A 25,971-nucleotide genomic window follows, 5' to 3' on the forward strand; every position below is an offset into this window, starting at 1 on the left:
ACAGGAGAGAATCAAAAGCATCGTGGCCTAGATTTAAAAAAGCTTTACTAAGTTGTAAGGTGACTGTTGAGATACATCTGTAGAGATAATGCATAACATTGGTCCTGCATGTTGACTGTTGTCTGAAATGCACTGACACAACACAGATATTTATTGATGTGGCCACACGCTGTTTTTCTTTGACAAATTGTGAAGATGTAGTGCAGGGGATGAGTTTGAAGAGAAACAGGAATTACAAAGACAGATTACAGCTGCGGTTTAGAGAACAGGAAAGATGGAAAATGAAGTTTCAGGGGAGGACGGAAAGAGACAAAGATCAATGTTTCAGCCTCACCTGAGAACCTTTGTCCCCTCCATTCAGCTCCCCCCACAGGCAGACAGGCAGTCTGAGTCATGCATATTATGCTTCATCATTGATAGTCTCCTCACGTCATGCAGTGATGTATAGAACACAAAGCCAGCATTAGTCAGTCAGGTCAGTGGTTTATTAGCGTGGCAAGCACAATAACTGAGCACTTGTGTTTTTGTGTTGAGTTTAGGAAGAGTTGGCCATGTTGAACCAGTCAGAGGGCTTGAAAAAGCACATAAGTATGTTAAATGGCCCAGTTGTTCTGTTGCTGCAGAAAGGGCACATGGGGCAACGGAGGCTGCATGACATCCCATTATCTCATCATGAGAGTGTGTGTGTGTGTGTGTGTGTGTGTGTGTGTGCAGATATAGGAGAGTGGAGCTTTGAATAAGTCATCCATGTGCTCACTAAGACAATTGCTGCAATCATGCAATTGTCTCTGTGTGTGTGTGTGTGTGTGTGTGTGTGTGTGTGCCCACCAGAGAGAATGAAAACAGTCCGCCAGTGAAAAACCTTTTTAAGCACATAAAACATTTACAGTGGTTCGCTGTAGTGTTGTGTGTTTTTTAGTTTGATGTTGTTCAATCCGAACAATTAACATGCAGCAACTTCATGCATGCAGACACGTAGACGTGGTGAAGACGACCTGATGAAGTCCAAACTGAGCATCAGAATGAGAAATAAAATGATGATTTAGGCGACTTTGAACGTGTCATCGTTGTTGGTGCCAGATAGGCTGGTCTGAGTCCTTCACAAACTGTCGATGTGTCAGAAAAGAAGCAAATATTCAGTGGGCCGCAGTTCTCTGGGTGCAAATGTCTTGTTGATGTCAGAGAAGAAAGGATTGACTTCTTCAAGCTGCTAGAAAGGCAACAGTTCAATCAGGGTATGCAGAAGGATATGTGTTTGGAAAACACACCAAGCCTTGAAGCTGACAGGCTGCAGCAGCAGGAGACCACACTGGGTGCCACTCCTGTTGGCTAAGAACAGGAAACCGACTTTCTGTCAGTGCAGTGGTTCAGGCAGGTGATGGCTGTAATGGTGTGAGCGCAAATCATCTCAACCTAGTTTCTACTGTTATATCATTGATAGGAAATTATTAATATTATTGGAGAAAGCCTAAACAACCAACAGCTCACCAGTATGTACGGTTTTTGGTGAAGCCCTTAATCGGCAATTGCGCACATAGCACTTGATTACTTGTTGCTTTTATTTGCACTGTGTTAAGCTCTTTGGATCCTGACTAGAACATTCACACTGAAACATTTTTTCTCTTTAATTATCAATGCATAAAAATATAATGAAGAGGGCTTTGAGAATTTTGAAGCCCATTCCAGCGCTCAGAGAACAGGTATGCAAGAGTTTGTTGAGTTATTTATATCTCCTAAAATGTCAGCTCTGTGAAGTTGGCGGTTAAAGTTTGTCGAAGCCGGCCTGTACAAAACAAGTGTGTTAACAAGGTGATTTGTCTGTGACCAATAGGGCCAGACTTGGTTACAGTGACTGGTCAGATTTCAGGGAGGTCTCAGGTCCAGCTTTTAGACTTTATAACAGGACGGTGCTGAGGAAGGCGACCTCTGTCATGTTATGTCTTTTATACCTGCTGCTGTTATCATGATTAATAACACTAAACCATGAGCGTTGTTGCCACTACTGCACATTGCACTTTGTTGATGATCAAATTATGCCGTGGTTTTTGTGTTGTTTCATGTGTGGACATACTGCAGATCTGTTTCCCATTGGGGACCATAAAGTTGAACTCTGACTGCTCACAGCAGCTACATAAAAGTGACTGAGTGTGCTGATAGTGAAAATGGGATTCCTTTTTGAACTCCGTATTGCAAAGACCCACACTCATATATAATGGGACACCATTGATGAGCCATTGATGTTTTATTTTTTATTTTTTGAAGAACAGGACCTTAAATGGAGCCTTAGCTCCTGTTAGTTCTTCTTAGGTCTTCTTCGATTTTCCAGGTTATCAAACAGCAGCAGATACATTAGAACAAGTTTCTTTAAAAATGTTTTGTTTTGATTCCTGAGACTAGGCCTCGAAATCAGTTGGATATACCATCAACTTTGAAGTGTTTAAAGCAATGAATGAATAAGCAAATAGGCAACTCAGTTACACAACAGTAGAAATATGATGGACACCTTTGAAACAATATTATTGACACACAGTTTGAATTCCCTTTTGGAAGAGGTTAAAATATAAAGCTTTTTTTAATAAAAACATTTCTCACATTTTGTTATTTCTCATATTTAAAAATCCTTAATGTTGCACAAAAATTAATCACATTGCTTTTAAAATGAATGAAGATCCTCTTTTAAATTTAAAAAACAAAACAAACAGAAAAATAATGGATGGGCTTGTATGTCCTACTTCAAGGCAAGTGAAAAGAACCGGAAAACTGCTGTGCAGCAAACAAACTGCATCACATAATTACAGCAAATGTCCAGAAATGACATAATCAGAACTAGAAGCAGGATATATGATAAACAACACAAAACACCATCAGCTGTTCCGCTTTTATGCTAATCAATATTCCCCAAATTTAATGTAGAAGAGGAAGAAAACAACAGCAAGGATGTGTCTCTGCTGAACATTGTGAACATGCGTACTAAGGCACTCCAGAATAAGTGACTGGCATGACTCTGTGTGAAAGCAAAGACTGAAGAAGTACAGCAAGAACTTACTAGACCAACAGCTGAAGTTCTGCTGCATCCACCCTCACGGTGGAGGTCATTGTCCTCGATCTTTTCTCAGTTCACTACAATCTGTAATTTATTCTTCCACATCCAATAGGCGAGAGATAAGGAGGGAGGTAATAGTTTTGTCTCCACTGCTACGATCCTGGTTTGAAAGAAAATGTCAGTGAACTTAAGAGTAAGTACAGAAATCTCATTTTCAGCTGTTCGTGTCCTCGGTGAGAACACGAATGCCCTTTGTGGAAGCCAACTCCTAATAAAAAAAGGATAAGATAGCAGATGCATTGTATCGAGTACAGAGATCAGCAGTTATCAGTGTCAGTTTAGGGAGCCAGCATATACATGAGGTTTGTGTGCTTTAAGCCAGGACAGGTTATCGTTTATGTTGATGTCTTATGCTGTTTCATTTCCTGATACCTGCTCTATCAGCTTTAAACATGTTCAGTCTGTTCCCTTTAGAGTTCCCTTTGTCTCTTTCTATGCTTCTGTATCCATGTAATGAAACCACTTTTAATATTAATTTTATATTTACAGTATAGTTATCAATATTATTATTCATTAAAATCCCATTCTTGTTTTTCTCTTTTTTTAACATGTGCATGTTACTTATATTTAAGAGTTAGCTCTGTATACAGAAGTTTAGATTACTAGTGACCGACCTGCCCATCCTGTGTCGATCACATCATGATGTAATCACGCTGATATCAGCCTCTGTGTTTGTTGTGAGTAGTATTAAAAGAAAATATATATTATAACCACTTATCTCTAGAAGTCATTGTGACCTAGGGCTGTGCGATATGATCAAAATCTCATATCCCGATATAAGACATTTATTGTCCCAACAACGATATATATCACAAAATTTTTACATTTTCCGTAAATTCTGTGAATCTCAGGCAACTCGACTTGCATGAAGTGTTTCCAGCTGGGTGTCGTGTACCTGGAGTCGAGTGTTTTGACCGATGCACGAAACTATACATTTTTAGACATAAATTGTAACGGCTGCCATTTTCTTTCTTGTGAGTATTTATTACACGGCGTGCTGCGGGGAAAAGCCTGTTCTAATGTTTTAGTCTAAGGTTTTTTGGGGGGGGGGTTTGAGCATCTGTTGGCTCTTTTTTGCTCCTCATCCATAAACTCTCTGCATACTCTTTGACGTGATTCTTGTGTAGGTGGTAGCAGAGGTTTGCCGTGTTTGAGTCTGAGGTGGGGACCGGTTTCCTGCATAATTTGCATAGTACAGTTTTCTGGTTGTGTCACACTTTTCATAACCAAACCATGTCCATGCTACAGAGGTAGCCCCTCATTTAGAAATAAGGTCCTCGATTTGTTTTGACTGGTCTTTCTGTTTGTCATCATTTCAGTTTATTTTGAAAAATCTCAACAGGATCTTCAGCTTTATTGTGAAAGGTTTATGTGGGAAATAAACAAGCGGACGGCGGAGCCACACGCTGGGTTTACCGTCGTTGTTGCTAATGACGACGCGTAAAAACAGCCGCTTATCCGTCCGTAGTGTGGTTATTTTAAATATAAGAGAAAGAGAGAACTTTAGTGGCTATATTATTTTCTTACAGCGACCATCAAAACCATGAAAAAATATTGCCGTCAACAGTTTATTTTGCGACATCACAAAACAAACGGTAGCGTAAAATGAAACGATAGACGTTTTCATATCGTCATCTGATATATATCGTTATATCGAACAGCCCTATTGTGACCCATAGAAATTCATATAAAAGAATAATAATAATACAGCAACCTTCAAATCAAAATGTAAGATGAGCCAGAGGAAGACAGATGGGATTGATAGATATGCCGGGGACTGTAATTAAATAAAAGAGCAGTGATTACTGCGGGGCTCAATGGGTCGAGCTGAAGAAGACCAGGGTGTGTGAGGTGGAAGGAACTGGGCAAGTTGCTGGCTGTGTGAGAGTGTGGAGAACTAATCCGAGCTATGAAGGAATAAAATTTGTCTCCTGTAACTGCTTTGGAAACTTTTTAGTTCGATACGAAGCTGATTTGAAAATATTCAATTGGCTAAATGCTGATGGTGTTTGCATGTATTAGGTTTAGTTTTGCTCTGTTTAGATGAAGCAGCTGTCTGTTCTTGTAAATTATGAAGAAGAAGAAGTAGTAGTGTAATTATAAAGTCTTCGTTGCTTCTGTTTCACTTAAGTCTCATATCAGAAATGTAAATCTTTTGAGAAATAGTCCCAATCAAATGGGATCGGCCTTAATGGTAACACTGCTTGTATAGTCTGTTGCTCTACTGCATTGTGTTTTGCCATGTTATATATATAATGTTAATGCTTGCCGATCACCCGCATTAACAGTAGTTTTGCTCGTTAGCTTATACATTCCGCTAAAGAGATTTGTTAAGTCAGCTGACAAAGTCGAGGGCTGTAGAAACTAGAAGCTGCTAGCGATTTACCTCCACTTTAAATGAATCAAATATCATTATAATTCCATGCCCTGCTTCTTGTTCCTGCTGGGTCAGCAGGGCTGAGCATCAGAAGCTGATTGTTCCTACGTGTTTTGAGCAGCGGGGTCAATTATGCGGCTGCAGCAGGGCCGCAGCTTGTGAATGAATAGCACCAACAGTTGACGGAGGGACGAGGCAGAGTGCAGTCATTCTGACACATCCACAGAAACATAGAGGAGAGGCGAAAGGAAGGTCAGCCGTGGCAGACTTACATTCTTGGCAGCCCTCACACACTGGCTCATCATTAGAGAGGTACACAAAGGAGCAGAGGTGGAGGGTGGAGGGGCTGCCGGGATGTGGAGAAAGCTGGACAGCTTTCATTTCAAAAGGTTGGTCTTTTGTTTGTTTGTGTGTGTGTGTGTGTGTGTGTGTGTGTGTGTGTGTGTGTATCAATGTAAAGTATACAAAGATTACAAATCCTCACATTCTCAGGTTTTAGTAATTAATTCAATCAAACACGAGAGCTAGAATTTGGTTACTATAGCTTCCAAATTCAAGGTGCTATTTGTTTTCAGACATAACTATAGCTCAGGGAAAAACTTTTGACTTCTAAATCAGTGCTGTGTAAAATCAGAGTGTTCATGTTATCCGATTAAGATGCTACTTGAGAAAAATGTCTTTGAACTCTTGTTTCTTTTTGCTTTTTTTAATCTATTTTCCCTCTAACTACTGAATAACTACTAAGAAGTGCATGGTACTCTTTAGACTGGTACTTTTCTACTCTATTTGACCACTGAAAGAACTTTCTTACTACAAGGCTCACATACACATTCATACAACATGCAGACTCGAGGAATCAGGGATCACACCGCCAGCCTTCTGATCCTTCTGAGGCACAGCCTTTCCTATTAGGAATCTTATCTTGATTGATAAGAACTAGTAACTATTAAAGGTCCTTTGCAGACAGAGTACTGTGGAAAAGTCTTCAGCTACTCTTGTTGAAGATCTTTCAAAGATTTTCATTGGACAATGGCTACCTGATTATTTTGATAGGAATGACGCTTAACACTGGTTCATCCCTTGAGTTGGGCATGTTTTTATGCTTGATTGAGTCAGTGTTGTCTAAACAGAACTGACAATTTGGCAAAGAACCAATTAATTTATAATAAGTGAAAAAGAAACTGTACATCATGCGTAGCAGGCTAACCAGGAGCTGTCCAGCATCGTCAGCCCTCTATCACGGCTAAAGTAGTTTCCACTTTTGGGATTTTCGGTATAGAAAAGGACAGAAAATTAATTGTCCTTTTCAGATGGAATAGTACAAAAGGAAGGCTTTGTGGCTGCGCTACATTAAACAAGCCGTTCTATTTTGTGTGTTTGCCATTTGGCAGCCCAGCAGACAAGGTCTGGACTACTGCTGGATATTCTGGCTCGAGCACTTTACCCCGTGCCTTAGCCAAGCATGAAAAGTCGGTGATCCACATTCAGAGCCAGATTTCTCTGAACTCATTTGGACACAGCGGCATTGACCTGGTTCCGGATGGTCAATGATAGTTTAGTGTTAGCACGAAAGCAAGAAAAAACTGAGAGATCTTAAAACGTCTCATAGATGCTTTGTGCTTTCTAGGAAAACTGATGCAATCTCATCCATGATCAGGGTGACATTGTTCCTCCATCGTGGGGGATTTCGTCTAACTATTGTACCTGATGCTAGCTAGGATCGCAATGTTGCTGATATTATAGAAATATCTCCTGTGCATCTACCTTAAACCTTGTTCTCAATCCCAAGTCATCTCATGTTGCTGATGCTCAGGACCCCTCAGCATGGCGTTGGACTGCACCGCTTACCCACTCTTACTGTCTGGACATCACAGTAGTAACCAGTGAAATAAAATTGTAGGAACCAAGCAAGGATTAGAGGTAGAGTTGGGGTTATGTTTGACTCGTCTAAAATGCTGCCTAGTTATAACACCACCCCATCATCTTCATCCACCAGTTGTTTGCTGGTAGATGTACAGAGAGAAAGAACAGGCAAACATGTTTCCTTAAATCCAAAGCTTAACCACTCGAGCTCATTTGATCTGCTTTGTGAAAAAATGACTTTCTGTTCTCGTTCATATATCCAAAAGCATTGCAATGAAATTCCATTTTATTGCTTTCAAAACGACACATTTACTGTAACCTAGCTCCTCAGTTGTTCAGGCATCATCTGACGCCCACACAGCTACTTTAAAATGCAAGTAAACAGATGAGGGGAAAATGGGGGGCGATGCACGCACAGATGCAAACTAAAAGGATAGGCATGCATACTGACTCAGTGCATACAGAGATAGTTAACTAAATTCACCCACACATGCACACTCTTCCAACAGCCCGTAATTGCAGTCGCTGGCAGAGAAAACGGCAGCCGTACATAGTCAATGAGAGCGGAGGAAACGATGAACACACAGAGCAGATGACTGCTGCAAGTAAAAGAATGAAAGTGGAGCAAGGGGGGAATGGAGGAGGGCACGATGCTGCTGGCACCTGGAGAAAGGAGCGCTGAAATGAACAACGGTGGAAACAAACAGGGCTTGAGTTTGAGAAAGTCGAGGCAGAAATGAGCAGACCAGGATTACAATGTGAAAAACATTTTCTGTATATTCACGTTTATTTGTAATCAAACCATTACCTAAAGAGCCACAGGTAGCTTTAAATGTGCAGAGGGCTCGAAAGCATTATATTAAAAGGTAAATGTCGAAGCGACTGTGATAATTCCATGTGGTTTGGGGGATGGAAATGAAAAGGGTAACAGACATGATAATGCTGAGATGACCTTCAGATACCTTATTGTGATCTTCTGAGTCTGGGCTGGCTTTCAGCACCGTCTTCCTTTTCTTCTGCTTCATAATTCTTAGAACGAGGTTCACGTATACAGTACTGTGAAAAAGTCTCAACGCACTGCTTTCTTTTCACATTTTTTTTAGGAAAATGGGAAATGGGTGCATTATTCAAATAAGCAAACAAATGAAAATACACTATAAATGTTAAAAGCAGAGTTTTTAGAATTCTTACAAACTCAGAAGTCAGTGTTTGGTATGACGACCTTTATTCTTCACTCAGTCTGAACGTTCTTAGTCAAGCTTTCTGCTTTTTTCTTTAAATATTATTCAGGAATAGTTCTCCAGACTTCCTGAAGGACACATTCCAAAGCTCCTCTTTGGATGTTGGCTATCTTTTGTTTCTTTCTCTGTAAAAATGATCCCACACTGCTTTAATAATGTTGAGGTCAGGGCTCCGGGGAGGGCGAGTCCATGACTATGAATAGTGTTCTATTGTGTGTTTTTCTATCCTGGTATGTTTTTACTGCACTGGCTGCGTGTTTGGGATGAACAAATGAGACCTTTGCCACTTCAGACACTTTCCCGATGGTGGATCAAACTCTAACAGCATTTTTATGTGTTTTAATGTCTATCAATTTTGACCAGATCGCCCAGATCGACTGAACTGTAGAGGTGAGCAATATATCGAATGTATTTGATGTATCACGAGTTTTTCCACGTGCGTTGGCTAAAATGGCTTTATCGTAACCATCGAGCATGTTGCCATAAAAATATTAAGCTGTAATATTAAGCACTTAATTTTTTTAAAAAAAATTTTTTAATCTCACACGCTGCAAATATCATTAACCCCCATCCTTCCCAAAGAGAAAATGTTCTACCGGGCACACTGCGCTGAGCATGCGTGTTTATGTCCTGCCAGATAGGGACAAATATGGCGACAGCAGGAGTTTCAGACGAGCGAGGGAATGAGACTCACTTGTCATTTGGATTTCAGGAGGAGGATGTCAAAAAAAATGTGGAAATTTGCAAAACATGCAGTAAAACTGTTGCCACTAAAGGTAGCACTACCTGAATTTATTCCACCAGCTGAAAAGTCTTTCACTATAAAATTAAGACTATTCTTGGTCAGTCGCTGTTTGTAGTCACTGTCTAGACTTTTGTTTCTGTAATTTGACCTCATCAAAAATTTTATTTAACAGTTTTCTTATGTTAGAAGCACAAAAGACGCCCTTTTAATTTCAGTTGGTTTGTTTGTCTCATGAAGTCTTGCTTGATGTACTTTTTTGTTGCTGTGATCTTTTGTTTGTTAAAGGTCTAGTGTTGATCACAGAAAGACTCTTGCTGTGAAAAACCTCTGTGGGAAACTGATGGTTAAAGAATGGTTAAAAATAAAACATATCAATTCATTTAGATTTTTTATATTCACCAGAAAAAAACACTGAATGATTGATTTGAATGAGTAAACCAGTGCAATTCTAGGCACGATATGACTGAAAGTAACATTGTTTTTGGAGGTTATGTAAACATATCATGATATATATCGTGTATCACGATACATTTACATTTTCCTCATATCGCCCAGCTGCAGCCCCGAACATGACAGAGCCTCCACCATGTTTTACAGATGCAAATGTTTTTGCAACAAGCTGCTTGTAACAAAGTGCCTAAAGATACAATTTAATGTGTTACTTGCTCATTTTTCCTGCAACAGTGGAAGATCCTTTGTGTTTGGTGCCTTTTTCATGGTTGCATGACTCATGAACCAGAGTTAAGTGGTTTAACCAAAAAAATCGTCAGGTACAAGAAGTAGACTGACGTACAGTGAAAAAATTATCTTATTTATCTAATAGGCGAGTTCAGCCCTCAAATAGTAAGAGATGCATAATCAGTGGTACTGACTACAGCGTCATCACATGGTTCATGTAGACTTCAGATACTTCCCAGAAGTGCTTAGCTGGAAACTGGAATGTATAACTGTAGAGAGCTAACGCAATTTTAGATTTAGAAGTAAAATATTCAAGAACTTGTGTTAACAGCAAGCCTACCTGCCCTTTTGACATATTCTAAGCTTATATTACCATACAAGTATACATCTTTTCAAAAACCTGTTTTGGGGTGAACTGTCCCTTGTAGGTATATATAAGGCTTATTCACAGTTGGGGGTTTTTGGATTCAGGGCTGGCATTGCCTGTGTCTTTCACCACTCTTTAAAGAGATTCTTCCCTGTTGTTACTGACTGACTCTTCTTAGATATCTCCAACTTGTTTACTGTAATTAAATATACATCTCATCCACATGTCCATAAACACAATTTTTAGTGTGCACATTAGTTTTGGTTTCACTTATACCTACAAAGCTAACAACGTTTCCACCATCATTTACTTTGGATAGCCTAGTTCAGTTGTCAACAACCTTCAATATCAATAGAACTGCCATAGCTCCTCGTACCAAACAACGGGGTGACAGTGGGTGTGACGGGGAACAGACAGGTTGAAGTGTATAAGCTAAAGCATACAACATATGTATTAATAGGATTATGGTTAACTCTAGTTAGCTCTAACCCGTGGCTTGCGTGCCACAGGTTGCTGACCTCTGGCCTAGTTAGACTCTGACAGCTGAGTGTAAGCCCGTATATGTCTGTAGTCAATGCACAGAACATTCATCAATATGTCATCGCTGAACCAAGTGATGTTTAAACCAACTCTGTGTGTGCGTAACGTGGTCGAACAGGTTTGACAGGAGTTTTACACAAATGAGTCTCTTACTGAAACTTCTTTAGTTTTAGTAACGACAATGCAATACAAATAGAATTAATGATTAAGAATTATTTTTAAAATCCACGTTCCAATGAGCATCTTAAAAAAATACTTTTTAACTGTAAAAACAGTATATTTTTATATTAGATTTATTATATTTGACTAATTGTTAGGACAAACATCTAATGAGCCATCACGAACATCTCAGTGTAGTTAGGCATGTAAACATGGTCACGATGATCTGCTGAAGTTCAAACTGAGCATCAAATGAGAGATTTAAGTGGCTTTGAATGTGTCATAGTTGTTGGTGTCAGACGAGCTGGTCTGATCTGAGGTCTGTAATCGTCAACAAGCAGCAGCTCTCTGGGTGATAACACCTTATAGATCCTAGGGCAGAATGGCTAAACCACTTCAAGCTGATATGAAAGTTTACAGTAACTTGAATTACCATTGATTACATCCATTGTATACAGAAGAGACTCTTTGAATGTTCAACACGTCAAACCTTAAAGTAGACGAGCTACAGCAGCAGAAGACCACACTGGGGTCCACTCCCTTCTGCTAAGAACAGGAGACTGAAGCTACAATTCACAAAGGTCATCAAAGTGGAACGATGGGAAGATTGTAAAAATGTTGACTGCTATAACAAGTCTCAATTTTTCTACGACATTGAGACAGTAGAGTTAGAAGTCACAGCATGAATCTATCCAGCCTTGTATCAGGGGGTCGGACTGATGGTTGTGTAATGGTGTGAGCACACTTTGGGTCCTTTAGTACCAACAACACTCAGTCTACCTGAGGATTGTTGCTGACCCTTCATGAGGACAGTGTGCCCATGTTCTAATGGCTGCTTTGAGCAGGATAACGCACTGTGTCACAAAACTGAAACCATGTTAAACTGGTTCTTAATGAATGACGAGTTTACTGTTCTCAGATGCCCCCCAACCAACGCCTTTTGTTACAGCAAGCCTCCAGATGTTACATTAGGTTACGCATACATTAAAATAGGCTTTTGCAACATTATTTTGCAGATTTAGATAAATATAAAATTTGAATATACAAAAAATTATTAATGACATTAATCATTAACATCTGTCATGGTGGGACATCTGTCTTCTGCTGCAGGTATTTTGCATCAAAGCACAGGACGAGCCTCAGAGAACGCTGATGTGCTCGCTTTTCTTCACTGCTGCCACCACAGGCATGCCTTTAAAGGCTCAAACACACAGAATCACCCATGTGCTAGCAAACTCACACACCCAGACACACAAGTACACATGTTCACAAAAACATAAGACCGTCAAAACTCTTTTTTTTTTCTCCTACTAATGTGAGGAAGCCTTCCAGACTACATGTCTGATTTTATGGCTTTGTTTAAGTTGAAAGCATATTTGCCATTACTGTAACTGGTGGTTATTTCTCTGCACTTAACAAAATGTTTTCTTTAAGAAGTGATTTTAATGTGACGTAAATGAAGATGAAATCACATCTGCCAGTTGGAAATGCTGGAATTTGAATACTATTTGTGTTAAATCATTTTAAAGATATTGTGTCCATATATTTTATAAAATATCTGCGTTGTAGATACATTTCTAAGCGCTTGGCTAAAAATTACTCTTTTTTTTATCAATAACAATTATCAGACAAGGCAAGGCAGGATGAAATTCTCTCTGTGCAGGTCACCTGGATTTATACATGAAGAGAGGATATTGATTTAATCCTACATGTTAAAAAAGTCAATAATTCATAAGAGCTTTCAGTGAAATCATGAAACAACATAAACATTTACTGTTGTTGTTGCTTTGATTCACTGAACCGATAAATAATTTATAACATGCAGATGATGCTTCTTGCAAATGTTTTTTGTCTGTAAATGTAATTAATGTTTCATTGCTCCACTCTACTCTCTGGAGATATTACTCTGTAAACAGCTTTAAAAGTCTTTGAGTTCTCCTGGGCACTAAAGAGTGTGTGTGTGTGTGTGTGTGTGTGTGTGTGTGGTTACAGTATTTGTACTGTTGGGTCAAAAGGACATCACATCTATAGATTTCTCATACTCTGATGCCACCTAGTGTCATATCTGAAGAAGTGAAGGTGCTCAGGCAGCAATATTCAAATCTGTTCACATACAATCACTGAGACGGACAGATGCCGACTTATTCCTGTGAATATTTATGAATGATGGGGTGAATGATGAAGACATGTATATAACCAGTTACTTAGTATGGAACCATTTGTGAAATTAGGCAGAAACTAAAAAGAGACCAAATCTCAAAGTTTTACTGCTTATATTGATTCCAATAATGAAAAAATGAAAAGCAGTAGATCAGGTAATAATCTCTTCTGTTACTGTTATATTTGTGTTCTCACAGAAATGAACCCCCCCCCCGGTGGTTGCTTGTTGGTTTCTAGGGCTGTGTGATGGCCAAATCAGTGAAGTTAAATAATTTTGATGGTGCTTTTATAATGATGCACTGATCTGCAGTGGCAATAACTCAGACTATTTTCTCTTTGTTGCAAGTTTTACTTTTGGATTGTTGTTCGATTGATCTGAGGCTTTTGAAGACACGAGTCTGAGCAAACTGTTACCTTCTGATATTAATCTGGAGTAGAAAAAATAAATTCTTTAGTGAATTCTTACACAAATTCTAATCATGACAAAACTGTTCTTGAAGTCAGTCTAAGGAGCTTGGAAAGAAAAGCGGATGGAAAGTTTCATGAAGACGTTCCCATCTCCTCCACGAAGCTTGAGAAGGTCTTCAAGAAGCTTCCAGCCATTCTTCTTTTCAGCCTGCTGAGATTACCATGAGCTGGATGACTGAGAACCTTCACAGACAACCTCTGTATTATTTTCTGATTAAAAAGAGGGAAAATTGTCCCTCATTTCTTTTTAATGCAGTTCTATTAAGGTTTGTTTACAATGTTATCAGAAGCCGTATAACCCCTGTGTGAATAAAACTTGATTGTTTAGCATTTTAAGCGTCTGAGCTCTAACACTGTGATGAATTTAGTCTGATTACATTTATACATTTAAATTCACGAGTGTGTATTCAGACCTCTCGGTCTTCTTCACATCTAACTCAATCTTTAAAGTCACACTTCACAAGCTTCAAGTTCTCATTAGACTTGCTGCATGTGACAACACAGCGTCTCTGTGCAGGAATCAGGTCAGCTCAGGATACACAACCAGAACAGCAGTGCTGCAGTGACTCTGGTGCCCTCATCTGGCCCTTCTGCTTCCCCCACAGTAATACTGTAAGCGTGCACTGACTGATGGTGGGCTGTGAGAGGTTTGTGGTTTTAGTCATACATAGTTACATGTGTCTGTATAATCAGCTGGATCATAGTTGTATTCTGGTTTTTATAGTTGAGTTTAAAAGCCTCAGTGAGCTGCCAGCTTTGAAAGGAACAGTCGCTGTCCAAAAGGATCATGACTGTTGCACCAAACTATTAACAGACAGTAATATTTTAATCCCTGGCAAGTGTCCACAGTGTTGACATGCTAATCCGTGCTGAACCCTGCAGCTGCTGAAACATGACTCAGTTAATAATGAATAAAACTGAGAGGGCATTGTTTTTATGAGACTTTGGAAGAACATGGCTGTGTTTACGGTCCTGTAAACACAAAAGGAGTGTAAAGACGGGAGTGGAGGAGCGCTCCCAGGAGCCTGGTTCCTGATGGTTCCTGATCACATGGTGCACGACTGAGTTTGTCAAAAAGGAAAGTTTGAAGTCTTAAGTTTCCTGAATCGAGTCGGTTCAACAGCTGAAGGCTCTGCTTCCTGTTCTTCCCTTGGATGCTTTCAGTACACATTACAATGCACCGGCTCCAACCTTAGCATCATCTTACAAAATGCAGGGTTGTCCATAGACATCAATAGAAGTGCTGATGACATCATCAGACATCATGAGACCAAAACGTTATGAAAGGCTCCGTTGTAGCCCGAACCAGGATCCTTCTAAAACCAAACCAAGTAGTTTGTTTGTTTGTTTGTTTTTTGATAAAACATTTTGCTCGTCCCCTCACACCTTTCTAATTTTAGCAACAAAAACATAGAAATGAGTTGTACAGACCTGACCTTGTGAACCTGAACAGCAGACTAATTGAGAGCCTGATGATGCTCTGAACTGTGAATCTGTGAAAGTTGTCGAGGATTTTAGTCGACATGTCAAATCTGAGGTTGCTGTGGTGGATTTGACTTGAAGGTGAGATGGCTGTGATTTCTTTGCAAGCTCTTTGGTGTTGTGAAATCTGGTGAGATCCTGATTATTTTAACAGTTTACACCTGTAAATGTTGAAGTATGCTGCCGTGTCCTCCTCTGGTCTTTTGGTGGTGTCACTTTCCTGACACCACTCCTGCCACTTCTCTAGTATTTTCTGTCTCCTCCCCGTCAGTGATCAGCACAATGACTGTAGTGTCATCTGTTAAGTGTATAATGCTGCTGTTGGTCTGGGAAGTCACCCAGTCATATGTGAAGAGGGTGTATAGCATCGGATTCAGCACTTATGCCTGGGGGAATCCACATGGTCACAGTTCTTATGCTTAACTGGGTTCAGACTCTGATTTGGGTGTATGTGATGGATCCACTTATCCACTTCAGGGTCGTTTGGGGCTGGGTACACCCTGGACAACGTGCCAGTCTGTCACAGAGCTCACAAAGAGACATATTCATTCATGCTCACAGTGATTCACACATGGCAAAATTTAGACTCACCAGCGAACCTAACATGTATATCTGTGGGCTGTGGGGGCAGCCGAGGTGCCCAGAGAGACCCCACACAGACCAGACCGGCCCCGGCCGGCCGAGGGATTTGAACCCTGGACCAGTGTTGCTGTAAGGCAAGTTACATGTATGAAATGGCCATATTTGAGAATATTACCAAGTTTGTGTTTACAACATTGAATTGCTGCGTTGCTGCTGAAACAACAGTTGTTGATATTTGATGTGTTCAAAGCATGAAAGCCTTTCTTACCCTGCCTGAGATCCACAAACTGTATATAATCTATATTATACAGATCTGTCTTTTAGGTGTGATGATTTTAGTAAGCTGTAACAACGATTGCAAACAGCGTTTTAATTGCACACTTTAAAATGTAAATAAAAAGTTAGATAAAAAGTGAAAAACTGCAGACTAGTAGAGAAAGTTTCATTTGCTGCTCTTGCTCAACAGGGTTTAAATGTAGCTGTGTGAGGGTGCAATTTAGCCTAAATTCCTTTCAGAGGACGTGTAAGTAGCTTATAGTAAATTAGATTTGGCTGGAGTCGGTTTCCTCTAATAGAAGCAGGATTTCTGCCGTTAACATAGTAGTGAGAACACAGATGTTGTTTTTATAAGAGCAAACAATCCCTGAAGTCTGAAGTCGGCCTCAGAACGTTTTCAGATTAGGACGCAGTAATCTGTACCCTCCCCAAGTACCACTGCCCCTCCCTCCTAACTCCCCCGTTGGCCAGCGCTCCCATTACATCATTGTTCTGGAACCAAGTACCCTTTACATCATCATTCACTCGACTCTTGCGTCCATGCTACGACGTACACCAAAACCAGTGATGCAGTTCCTGATGCTGCCTTCACAGTCGAGTGCTGCCTCTGATTTGGATGCACCAACAGCGAGGACGCATTCTTAACTGTCCTTAAACCTCGTTTTGTCACACGAGTCGATGCAGGTGTGAAGATCTGCAGAGTTTTCACCAGTGTTCTGTTTTTTTAATACACATCCTGGAATTTGAGTTAAAAAACATACTTGATAGGAGTCAAGAGAAGCCATCATCAATCACCCCTGAAAATGTAATGAAGTAATTAAAGCACAAACTGGGTCAGAGGGTCTGATCAATAAAGTCAAACATTACATCGGAAGCCTGTTCACGAGCTGAGCTCCTAAAAGCCTCCAAAAATCTGAGGTGAGCTGCTGAGCTGGGCAGATTCATGCATGGAAGATTATTGTTGTTACATAACAATAATAATAATGATAATAATAATAATAATATGGGAAAAATAATTCTTATTATAAGTATTTTTTGTGTTTTTATTCTTAAGATAAAAAAACCCTACATGAAGTAAAACACAGCGGTTAGCAGTGTCGCCTCACAGGAGCAAGTGTCTGGGTTTGAATCCACAGGCCGGGCCTTTCAGTGTGGAGCTGCAGTTTGCATGTGCCTGCCCGAGTTCTCTCGGGATACTTTCCTCCCACAGTCTTGGCTGCTTGTGTGTGTATCCTGCCAAAAATCACATTTTATCCTCATTTCTTCTCAGACTTTCCTGCCTTTGCTTTTTATTTCCTTCAGAGAATTGATTCAAGGGGTAAAAGTGTGTAAATCTAACACAACGCTTAGCTTTGTGGGAATCTGTGTGAAAATCACAAATCAGATTTAAATCTATCGCTGTCTGCATACACAAGTTTGCATTAAATGTGGGCACACGGCAAGTTTGCTTTCATATAGGAATATAAGCATGATACAAAAGTTTCAGCCACTTGTCTTAGACGTGTTGCGCTCATCGGCTCAGACTGATTACAGCTTGCTGCCTCGGTCTGTGTTTATAAATGTAGATGTCAGTTATTTGCAGACCTTCAGCAATCTGTCTGAGAGTGAGTGCAGTCGGGCCAACCTGTGCGATCTGCTGCAGTCACAGTTAATTATTTTGATTTGAATTACTTCGGATTATAGATAGAATTAGCTAAGCGTTACAGACATTAATACTACAGCTACCTTAAATAACTGTGACTTTGATATTGAAAAAATAATGCATTTTTTAATCCAGCCTTTCTTTCACATGATTGGATAAACATCCAGCGCTGAAAACAAATGAAAAAATCTGGTTTGGAAACAAAAGAAGAACCTGAAATATCACAATCACAACATCTGTCATTATGTAACGCTGTGAATTAAAAATGTAGTGAAATATTTTATGATCCACGTCATGTGACTGCCTGTTTCTCACTGCATCGTTTCTCTCCCCTTCCAGCTTTCTGCTCCGCCCACTGCGCTCCTCCCAGCCAACCGCTGCCTATAGTCTGGGATGGTTAGCTACTGAGCGGGCTGCCAGTGAACGCTGAGCAGGCTGGCGAGCTCAGCATCTGCCTCGCTGTCCTGTGATTGGCTGCTGGATGGGACTGAGGCCGAATGGAGCCAATGTCCAACAAGCAGGATAGCAACTCATCTGAGGGAGATGAGAAAGGGTGAGACAGAGGGGTCTGGTGTGTGTGGTAAACAAAATGTGATGGAGTGTACATCTGCCTTTGGCTTTGTGTGTGTGTGTGTGTGTGTGTGTGTGTGTGTGTGTGTGTGTGTGTGTGTGTGCATTTTTGATGTAAACATGAAAGGAAAGCAAAGATTAATGGTGTGGAGGGACAACAGATAAAAGCAGAGCTGTAGGCATAGATGGATGGATTAATGAAAGATTAAGAGCTGCAGCAACACATTTTTTTTCTTAGCTACCAGTTCAAATAATTTGAGGTATGAAGTGAAAAATAGAAACTGAACAAATGATTCAAACAGGCTGTTATCTCAGCGGATGAAGAGAAGGAATGCCATAAATTTAGCAGAATTTTAGGAGCGGTAAAAGGGACGGCTGAGCGCTGTCACGCTGCCTGCTGTACTCACTGTTGCTCCTGCACGTGCAGCTGCACACACACACACACACACACACACACACACACACACACACACACACGCAGCACATACTGCCTTTACCGCTTCATGAGACAAATTCACAGAGACTCACATCAGGCCTGATGAAGAAGAAACTAAAGACACAGCAAACTGAACCCACTGGTGTGTGGTGAGGATGTTGGAGTACATAGACCCAAAGAGTGTATTAATTAAATGAAATTAAACTAAATTAACAAAAGTATAACAAAACAACGGTGAGCAGGACCTCCAGCTGAACCTTTAGGAGGGGCAAAGTTTGTAAACAAATGAAATAAACATGGACCAACAAGAATCCATAACTTCTCCCACACGTCCCTCTGGGATACTACAGTCATGTATCTGTTTATAAATAAGTGATTATCATGTCTCAGTTCTTTTCTTCATAGTGCTTTCATTGTGAAGCATTTTGCCATATGTAGCAACAGTCACATGGAGTTTCGTTCCCTCTGGGCTTTATTAGTCACACCCACTGGTTTTATTTGTCTCCATTGGTTTTATTTGTAGAGATTCAGGAAAGGTCGAGAAAAAGTAAATTTACTGAGCTTTCCTTTATGTCGGCACATATAGAAATCGATATTATATATAATCACCACCAAATTTAGCAGAACACTATTATCGCGCGTTCCTCCAACAAGCTGCACTGTATCCCCTTTTTTCTTTTAGTTGCCAAATATATTTTCCTTTAATGAGAAGCTTTTCATGTGAAACTGCTGTCAAATATTGAGAGTTTAAGGCTGTCGGTGGGCCAAAGAGGTGAAACACAAGTTCCAAATCAGACACGTCCATTATCACATCCAAACTTCAAACTGGTAAACTTTTATATCTTGTATTTCTATTGCACGTAAAGCAAAATCTTTATTTTTTTTAATAATGAGACATGAGCTGACTAAACTATCTTCTTTGGGCACTTTATTTAACAGAAAAGATATTGTAGTCAGTCAATATATACATCATTACAGCTTCCAACAAACTGATGCGTTCTGATAGTTGAAAAAAATCCATAATAAATACATTACAGCAGGCGCTGGTTTGTGGAAGCCACCATGTTGCCCCATCATTTGAATACAAACTGGACATTGCGATTGTCCCTAATCGTGTTTTATGTGTGTGGCTGAAGAGAAGAGGAGGAGAAGAGAACTCACGTGTCATCGAGGCGAATAATTTGTGCACCTTCAGACTCCAGATGTGAAGGTTCATAACTATGTTTTATCATCCAGCGGTGACCTGCATCTGGATAACATGTCAGCCTCTTCCTGAGCAAAGTCAGGGCTCTAACGCACAAAAATGTGCTTAAATATCCTTATTTATTCCTTATATTGTACTTACTGTCAGCAGATTAGACATGCGGACAGCTGACCACAAACAAAAGCCAGAGTTGTTTGTCCTACAGCGGACAATCCACAGCTAAATGCAAATTAAGAGTGTGAGCTGGTCTCCACCATTCAGTCATACAATCATTCTATTGCTGCTATTTATTGTGTTTGTTTGTTTGTTTTCTCTCGTGCAATATTTTGTTCTGTGCAATATTTCGGAAGATGTGCAATTTCTTTCCCTCAACATATCCTTAACGACCACAGCCCTTCCACCCTTATTTATTATTTATTATATTTTATTATGATGCCTGGCACATACCCACAATGCTTCCTGTAACCCAAACATTGTTTATATCGTTTACATAGTGTTCTTACTTTTCTTGTATATTGTTTACTTTACTTTCGCATCTTTGTGGTCTTGCTACCTAATTTCATTGTGCAAGCAACTGTACAATAACAATAAAAGTAAGTCTAAGTCTATAGCTATGATTTTCCACTTGAACCAGGAGATGGTAAAAACAGAACTCAGCTGACTGCACTCTGTGATCTGTGGTGAGATTTTACACACTGTTCCTTTAAATATCAGGGTGTGGCTCGTTTAATGTTACTGTTACTCGGACCACATCACACACTCTTCAATGTGAAACACTGACTATACCTTAAAGTGACAGTGACAACTATTATACATGTTTTAAAGCTGTAAAACCCCTCACTACACACTTTATGCACTTTTCAGAGACAGGCGTGAACATTTTCACATGTTTCTCTCTTGTTTAAACACTCTCAAAGTTCAAACCTTCGTAGAAAAATAAGTCCAGTATTATAGAATGAAACCAAAGATCAAACCTTGTTTTCAGGTCCAAAACATGGGAATAGAGCAGCTGCCAGAGAATTCAACATTAATGAATCAATGGTACGGAAGTAGAGGAAGTAAGAAGAATGAGTTGAGGAAAGTTTGACTTATCTGACTGTTTTGTTTCGCTTAATGCAACTTATAATGCAGAAAATACGGTAACTTCTACCTTCCATGTCCAGAAGTCCAACTTTTTGTGCGATGTGCATCTTCCTCTGCCTTTTGGGTGCTACTGCAGGTGCCTTTGATGGTGCAAAACGTTTCATCAACATTGTTGTGTTTGTTGTGCGATATGACCAAAATCTCATATCCCGATATAAGACATTTATCGGAAATTCTGTAAATTCTGTGAATCTCAGGCAACTCGACTTGCGTGAAGTGTTTTCAGCTGGGCGTCGTGTACCTGGAGTCCAGTGTTTTGACCGATGCATGAAACTATACATTTTTGGACATAAGTTGAAACGGCCGCAATTTTCTTTGTATTTATTACACGACATGCTGCGGGGAAAACCCTGTTCTACGGTTTATTTTTTAGCACCTTTCAGCTTCTCATCCGTAAACACTTTGCATACTATTACACGTGATTCAGTTTATTTTGAAAAATCTCCGAAGGATGTTCAGCTTTATTGTGTAGGTTTATTTGGAAAATAAACAAGCGGGCGGCGGAGCCTTGCAATGGTCTTACCATCGGTGTTGCTAACAACAACGCATAAAAGCAGTCGCTCGTCCCTCCGTAGTGTGGTTATATTAAATATAAGAGAAAGAACAGAGTAGAAATTAATTCTACAGTGACCATCAAAACGATGAAAAGACTATTGCCATAAACAGGTTTTTTTGCGACACAATTAAATAAACAATAGTGTAATATGTAACGATAGACGTTTTCATATCGTAATCCGATGTATATCGTTATATCGAACAGCCCTAGTACAGCACTTCAGAGTCACACTGCTAGCAATCAAAGATTTGTGTAAATTTGACAGGCTGAATGCATTCTGTACTGACAGGAGGCACATGGTCTAGAGCCAATCAGGACGCAGAACACAATGTGCTGTTTTTATTTTTTTTTTAAAAGCATGCACAAAAAAAACCCCTTCGAAACAGCGAGGCTGTGAAAGGTGAACTGCGTTATAGCGAGGGACCACTGTACATTCATTACACATTCACATATTTGAAATTGTAATTATGTATTTGGAGTGCTAACTATATTTCCTCAGACATATAGAAGAACATCCAGACAACAGTGTCACAGCATTTCCTCTTGAACAGAGCACAGCAGAGAGCCGTCCATTAACCAGAAGGAAAAAAGCCTCAAAACAGAGCTGCTGTGAGTCTCTGTTTATCCAAGTCACATGAGCAGAAATGTTGCTGGGACAAATCAGAGTTATTAAAGTGTAGGGGTTTATAAATTCTAAGAATTTATCATTGAGGTGAACAGATGTCATATGCATGGTTAAGCAGGTTACCTCCTCTAACAGGAAAAAATATCAGCCTGATATCAAACAGAGCTGCCAGCTCTTTACACCATGGACTCACCCAGACCGCCACCAAACACGATACAGGTGGGGTTTTGTGTATAAACAAAGACAACTCTGTCATAAACGGTATAAAGATGGTCAGAAATGAACACACAGGTCTCCCCCCAAAAAATCCTGCTTGTTGCCGTGCAAAGTTACTCGCCACTCTGAGCCAAAAAAACCTGATTAACTTTCAAAAGTTGCACGTGCCATGTACCTACCCAGCTGTATGAATAATGTATGCATGTTGGCGTGTGTGTGTGTTTACATGCATGCCTCGTACGAGCGCACGTGTGTGCATCTGTGTGGGGATTAGCGGAGTGAAGAGAGCTGGATTAGGAGCAGTGAGGGCAGATGGAGCCGCAGAAAGCAGAGGACAGCTTGGGACGCCTCAATATGCGACATCAACAGGGGATTGTCGCTTTGTGTTGTTTTTGCGCATGCGCACATGTGATTCTCAGAGTATCATTGGGCACGCACGTGTTCCTGTGAGTGCTGCCTCATGCCCTGACCCCTCCCCTCTGCGCTGTCTGAGTCACGGCGTGTTCTTGATACAAGTGCTCACACACACACACACGGCTTCGCATAGCCTGGAGTCGGGGTGCTGAAATAGAATTTGGTGTGTGTATGTGTACCAATTTGTTTGTGTGTAATGTCTCAAAATTAACCGCAGTGCAAAGCCTTTGAATGTTTCAGGAGGCAGTTAGCTTTTATCACAGCAATTCAATTAATGTCTACAGAGCAGAATTGCAACTGAGTGATTGGATGTGTGTTTGAAGAAGTTTGCATGCAGAAGTTTGCGTGATTACAAGGTTTTCGGTGCTTTTCTTTTTACTTCTGTGCTTAGAATAACCTCGTATGTTTGTAATGCAGAACTGAGATCAGTGCTTTCATATCACTCTCAGCTAGTTGAATGGGGGGGGGGGCTTGGCATTTCATAGATACTGACTCCAATATCAAAAGTAAATTCTTTTAAACTCCTTATCGAGCCCACTTCAGATCAGCTTTCATCATCTATGAGTAAAAGTTGAAAATAAGAATAGAAGGCAGTGATTTAAGATGTCTGGGACGCTGAGATATCGTAACACGTGCTGTCTGCTTTCTTTGCCGTAGCTCTTCCCTAAGCTACTGAGTAACCAAGCTGGCTGATTTTGACCACTCCCACCATCTGTGTTAACGGATTACACTGGGAGAGCTGGTTATGACGGAAAATTGTGTCTCCATGCATATTGGAACAGGAATTGCAGTGAACGCAGGCTCCAAATTATCTGAACCTTTGCAGTCATTTCCCTCAAGTTTTTCACTTTAGTTTATCGGTGCCTATAAGTCAAAGTGGTAGTGGAGCGTTGAATAGCTGAGACACGTGGAAGTCTTTGGAACGCCGAGATAATAAAATTGTTTAGTTTGGTCTTTTTTTCCACACACAACTCATCAGAAAACAATATGGGAATTGAGAATTTGTAAGCAGAAAAAACTAACGGCAATGATGGTGGAGAAATCCGCTCCAGTGGATGAAATGAGTTGATTGACACTGACTGGAGATGACTCACCACTCATTCAGTGTCACACTTCCCCCACTTGAAACGTCAGCACAGTGAATGACTGCATTAAAAACATGCTTTGTTTAGATATGATAGTGTATAAAGGTTCAACCTTTGCCAGGTTTGCCACCTCCAAAGTCTCTTAGATGCAAAGACTTTGGATCACTGTTATATTTCAGAGTGGTACCTGCAAATGTTTTAAACAGTCTTTGGTGTATTAGACCCAGAAAAGAACAAATTAAAACAGAGTGCATTAAATATTTTACCTGTACTGATTAGGGCTGCCACGATTAGTCGACTAGTCACGATTACGTCGACGATTAAAATCGTCGACGACTAATTTAATAGTCGACGCGTCGTTTGAAGCTTTGTAAGATCCCAAAAGACGCAGGAATAAGTAGTAGTATTTAAGAGTGTAATAACGGACTGAAACAGAAGATGGCAGCACTGCATGTACAAGGATGCCAGCTGCCGTTAAACCCCGAAGAAGAAGAAACTGTGTTCCAGAATTCATAGCGCGGCCCAGCGCAGTTGTCAACAATGGCGGCAGCTAGTTAGTTTTAATATTACAATTATTATTCTTTCTGGGTCACAAAATAAACGTTTAACATATTTTCAGGTGTACATTTTACGTCCAATGGATGCATGATCTGATTAGTCGACTAATCGCAAAAATAATCGGTGACTAGTCGACTATCAAAATAATCGTTTGTGGCAGCCCTAGTACTGATACATCCCAAGAGTCTCATTGATTCACTGGCATAACATTTTGTCCACCTATGGTTCCCATTGGGCGAAACACTTAGCGTTAGCATGATGCTCCTTTTTGTGTAAAAAGGTGGATTTCTACATGTGATATTTAATTGGTGTCAGTATTTTTCCTGTAGTCTATCATGGCTGAATGCAGGCACTTCGTCACATACGGCACGCTGTTTTGAAGAGAATCATTTCTGCTGAGAGGAGCTCATGTCCTTCAGATCACAAAGCTGATTTTTCAGCTCCAAAGAAATAGCACAGTTCTCTGGGTACTTTTGCTAGAAAAGGGCACTGATGGTGGTACTTGCTCTGCGCTCTTCCGATTGCTATAGGCAGTCAGATTTAAAGAACATTTCTGTGCAGCTTGTTTTGGACATGAAAGACCTGCACTAGATTTAGTTTTTCTACTCTTTTATATGTGTGTCTTTTTAGCCAGTGGAGTCTCTGGTTTCTGAACACATTTTAATCATTGATGAGTATTTTTTTTTATCCTGACGGTTATATCAAACTGCATGGCTCTTTACGGCTTCCTTCATATTTTAGTAAAAGATTAAGCTTTTTGTAATTTTGTAGTTCATGTGCACGCAGTTGTTTGAAATAGTTGTTCTTACACTAAAATAACAAAACACTAAACAAGAAACAGAATTAACCATTGAATTCTGGGATAGCTTGGGCCACGAAGGACGCACCCGACCCATCCTTCAAATCTGGGGAAATGAAGGACCCATTTGTCGGCCACATCTGGAGGAGTCTTTGAATTTGGACAGCCTTCGTCACTATCACGTAATCGGCCTATTAATGCGGCCTCCGAAGGATGCGGCCCCTGAATTTGGACACAGCTACGATACCGGACACTCCTTCTTCTTCTTTGGCATTTAACGGCAGCTGGCATCCTTATAGATGCATTGCTGCCATCTTCTGTTTCAGTCCGTTATTACACTCTTAAATCCTACTACTTATTCCTGCATCTTTCAGGATCTTACAAAGCTTCAAACGACGCGTCGGCTATTAAATTAGTCGTTGACGATTTTGATAGATGGCGTAATCGTGACTAGTCGACTAATCATGGCAGCCCTACCTGTAATTTAATTTTAGTGCAAGAGTTATCTATCATATGACATCCTGTGTCAAATCAAGTATTAAAAGCAACTTTGCAGCTTGGTTTTTAGGTACCCACTTGTGCTGTTTGTCACCTCATTTGGCCTCACATGCCTGCAGCGTCACTGTGAAGAACAGAAGACAGATCAACAGCCTGTAGGGCAAACATAAAGAGAGATGTCGCA

At 40.2% G+C, this 25,971-nt stretch overlaps 1 protein-coding gene across 3 annotated transcripts in view; it reads left to right on the forward strand.

The window, feature by feature from the left end:
• Positions 1 to 25,971, forward strand: part of LOC100697873 (thyroid hormone receptor alpha) — a 115,913-nt gene that overhangs the window by 54,153 nt on the left and 35,789 nt on the right. For all 3 annotated transcript variants that reach the window (XR_269127.4, XM_025906706.1, XM_005468574.4), the window contains exon 4: positions 18,023 to 18,236. Coding sequence is in view for 2 of the 3 variants with exons in the window: in XM_025906706.1 (XP_025762491.1) it covers positions 18,181 to 18,236 (56 nt within the window). In the remaining variant the exon portion in view is untranslated. The remainder of the gene's footprint in view (positions 1 to 18,022; positions 18,237 to 25,971) is intronic.

Source organism: Oreochromis niloticus, linkage group LG4 (genome assembly GCF_001858045.2).
Source record: "Oreochromis niloticus isolate F11D_XX linkage group LG4, O_niloticus_UMD_NMBU, whole genome shotgun sequence".
NCBI classification, from domain to species: Eukaryota; Metazoa; Chordata; class Actinopteri; order Cichliformes; family Cichlidae; genus Oreochromis; species Oreochromis niloticus.